This window comes from Phoca vitulina, unplaced genomic scaffold (assembly GCF_004348235.1).
Source record: "Phoca vitulina isolate PV1807 unplaced genomic scaffold, GSC_HSeal_1.0 scaffold515, whole genome shotgun sequence".
NCBI lineage: Eukaryota > Metazoa > Chordata > Mammalia > Carnivora > Phocidae > Phoca > Phoca vitulina.
The window spans coordinates 15,274-17,517 of record NW_022590202.1 but is presented as its reverse complement, the minus strand read 5'-3'; the positions used below and the strand labels follow the sequence as shown (position 1 = coordinate 17,517).

Below are 2,244 nucleotides of genomic sequence, written 5' to 3'. Positions count from 1 at the left end.
GGAGGAGAGCAATATGTCACTCCACACTGAAGTCGGCCAGTCCCGCTGACTCCTTGCAGTTTGCTTTCCCGCGAGAGCGGTAGTGGTGTTGGTTTTCGGGTCAGGAGACTAAGCTGGGAGAATGTCTGCGGTAATCCTCACAGCTGGAAACGGGAAAAGCCATGCCCTGCCTCACACTTTGTGCCACGTGCTTTGGGCAGCTGTGAGTGTTGGTGGAGAAGGTGAGCTGCGACCTCACGTGCGTTCCATCTGTGTGGGTGAAGACGCGACCCGGAATCCCTCCAGTTGCACCCTGGGTGAGATGAAGGTGAACTCTGCCAGGGGCCAGGTGTGTGGTAGAAAAGGCCCCCCGGAGCACAGCCGTGAAGAGGGAATCCCGGTGACTCCCTGCAGGGCCCACGGCTCACACACGTTTCAGTCGTGCTCCCGTGAGCGGGTTCTGATGCGCTTTGGTGGCTGTGCCAACTGATAGCGTCTCTCCTGATCCATCCTGGGAGGGTGACGCCTGCTCTCCAGACACATTGGTTTGCATCCGGGGATGCAGAATCGGCCCCTCAGTGGTTCTCGGCACCAAGGACTACGCATTTGCTCTGTGCCTGAGCTGAGGAGCATCGGAATGCCGGTGACGCAGATCCACAGAGCTGGGTCTCACGAACTCCTCGGGATCGTGTTCTTCTCAGCACTTTTCCCGGTCCGCTGCAGGACTCCAGAAACTCCTGTCTCCTGAGCGGTGTCTGTGGCCATGGACAGCACTTGGGAGAGTAGAAGAAGACCCCTTTGTCAGGGAGGGAAGCGGAGCAGGGTCAGGCGGGTGCTGGTGGGAAGCAGTTGGACCCACGAGGGGCTGTGATTCCACGTGTGGACACTGGGCTTCTCCGGACTTCTCAGCGTGTTTTTGTTCTCACTGAGTCACATGGCAAGCCTCTGGGGCCACACTGGACGAGGGGATCAGAGTGGGCCTGGACGCAGATGCCTGCCTGTCTGGCATATGCTGCTTATGGGCCGTTTCTTGTGGCCTCTGGTCACCTGGTAGGAGAAGACGACTTGACGTCCCACCTTCTCAGACATGGATGGTGATGTGTGGGGACACTACGTTCTTTCCTTCCCTGGTCCCTGAGTGTGTGGTGGCACCAAGAGGGGGACTAGGGTTTAGTGGCACTGGTGCTCTGCTCCCTGGAAGCTCAGGGTGAAGAGAGGGCCAGGTGCTGACCCCTGCTTCTTTGGGTTTCAGGTTGGTGGGGGTTCTGCTTCTGTCTGTCATAGCAACATTCCTTTGGTTTCTGTTCTGCAGAACCCTGTGGATGCAAGAGGACCTGCTCCTGTACCCGGCCCACTGGGTCCACCGTACCCCACGGATCCCCCTTCATCACCATCCTGGGGCCCTGGGGCACATCTCCCTCCACCCACCCAGTGGTCTCTGCGTCCTTACCCTGCACCCGAACCTACAGCACAGGGTGGGATGATATGAATCGTATGAATTGACTTACAATGTGTATTGTCTTCTTTCTTATTGAGTTGGTGGGGCAAAGGCTGAGTTTGTGCTGAGGCCTTGACATTGCGAGGGGAAAACCGCCTGGGGGCGCTGTAACATCCTGAGGTTTCTCAGGACATACAGGTGTTGTGCTTGGCTATTTGCACACACTGAGGGGGGGGGCGGGGAGGTGCCATCGTTGGGAAGGAAGCGTCTCTATCGCACAATGGCAGACATATATTTCTTACCGTCGGGCACGTCCAGAGTCCACAGTTGTTGTTCTGGGTGGGATGAAACACACCTCTCACTTTGTATTCAGCGTGTTGAGTTTGAGCTCTCATTTCCTTAGTTATAGAAACACCTGAAGCAGGGCTATGGTCCCTTGATTAATCATCAGGGTAGGGGTCTGTCCCTTGTCCTCGGCAGTCAGTGGATACTTGTGGGACACCCTCTTGTCCGGTAAGGGAGGTGAGAATGAGAAACAGTGGCAGATGCTGGAGGCAGGTGTAGACGGTTTGTTGGAATGTTGCTCAGTCACTTCCAGTGGGATGGTCTTCCGTCTTTTCTCTGACGTGGGTCAGATGCAGACGCTGGGGCATCCTCCATAAGGAAGAGCAGTCGTGCATGCAGGCCTCTCATGTTATGGGAGAGTGAATGTTGCTAAGGACAGGATCACTTTCTTCAGGTTGCTCAGGAGACGCCTTTGATGGACTTTGTCTTTCACTCACACTGAGGTGGTCGGCAGGGCCCTTTGTGGTGAAGGAGAGCCGCTC

General features: G+C 56.2%; 1 protein-coding gene across 1 annotated transcript in view; it reads left to right on the top strand.

Moving 5' to 3' along the window:
- LOC116629275 (acidic proline-rich protein PRP33-like) overlaps positions 1-1,638 on the top strand; it is a 4,324-nt gene extending 2,686 nt beyond the window's left edge. Inside the window, exon 7 of the mRNA XM_032399576.1 lies at positions 1,292-1,638. Coding sequence (XP_032255467.1) covers positions 1,292-1,468 — 177 coding nt within the window. The 3' untranslated portion in view covers positions 1,469-1,638. The remainder of the gene's footprint in view (positions 1-1,291) is intronic.
- Positions 1,639-2,244: the final 606 nt, after the last annotated feature.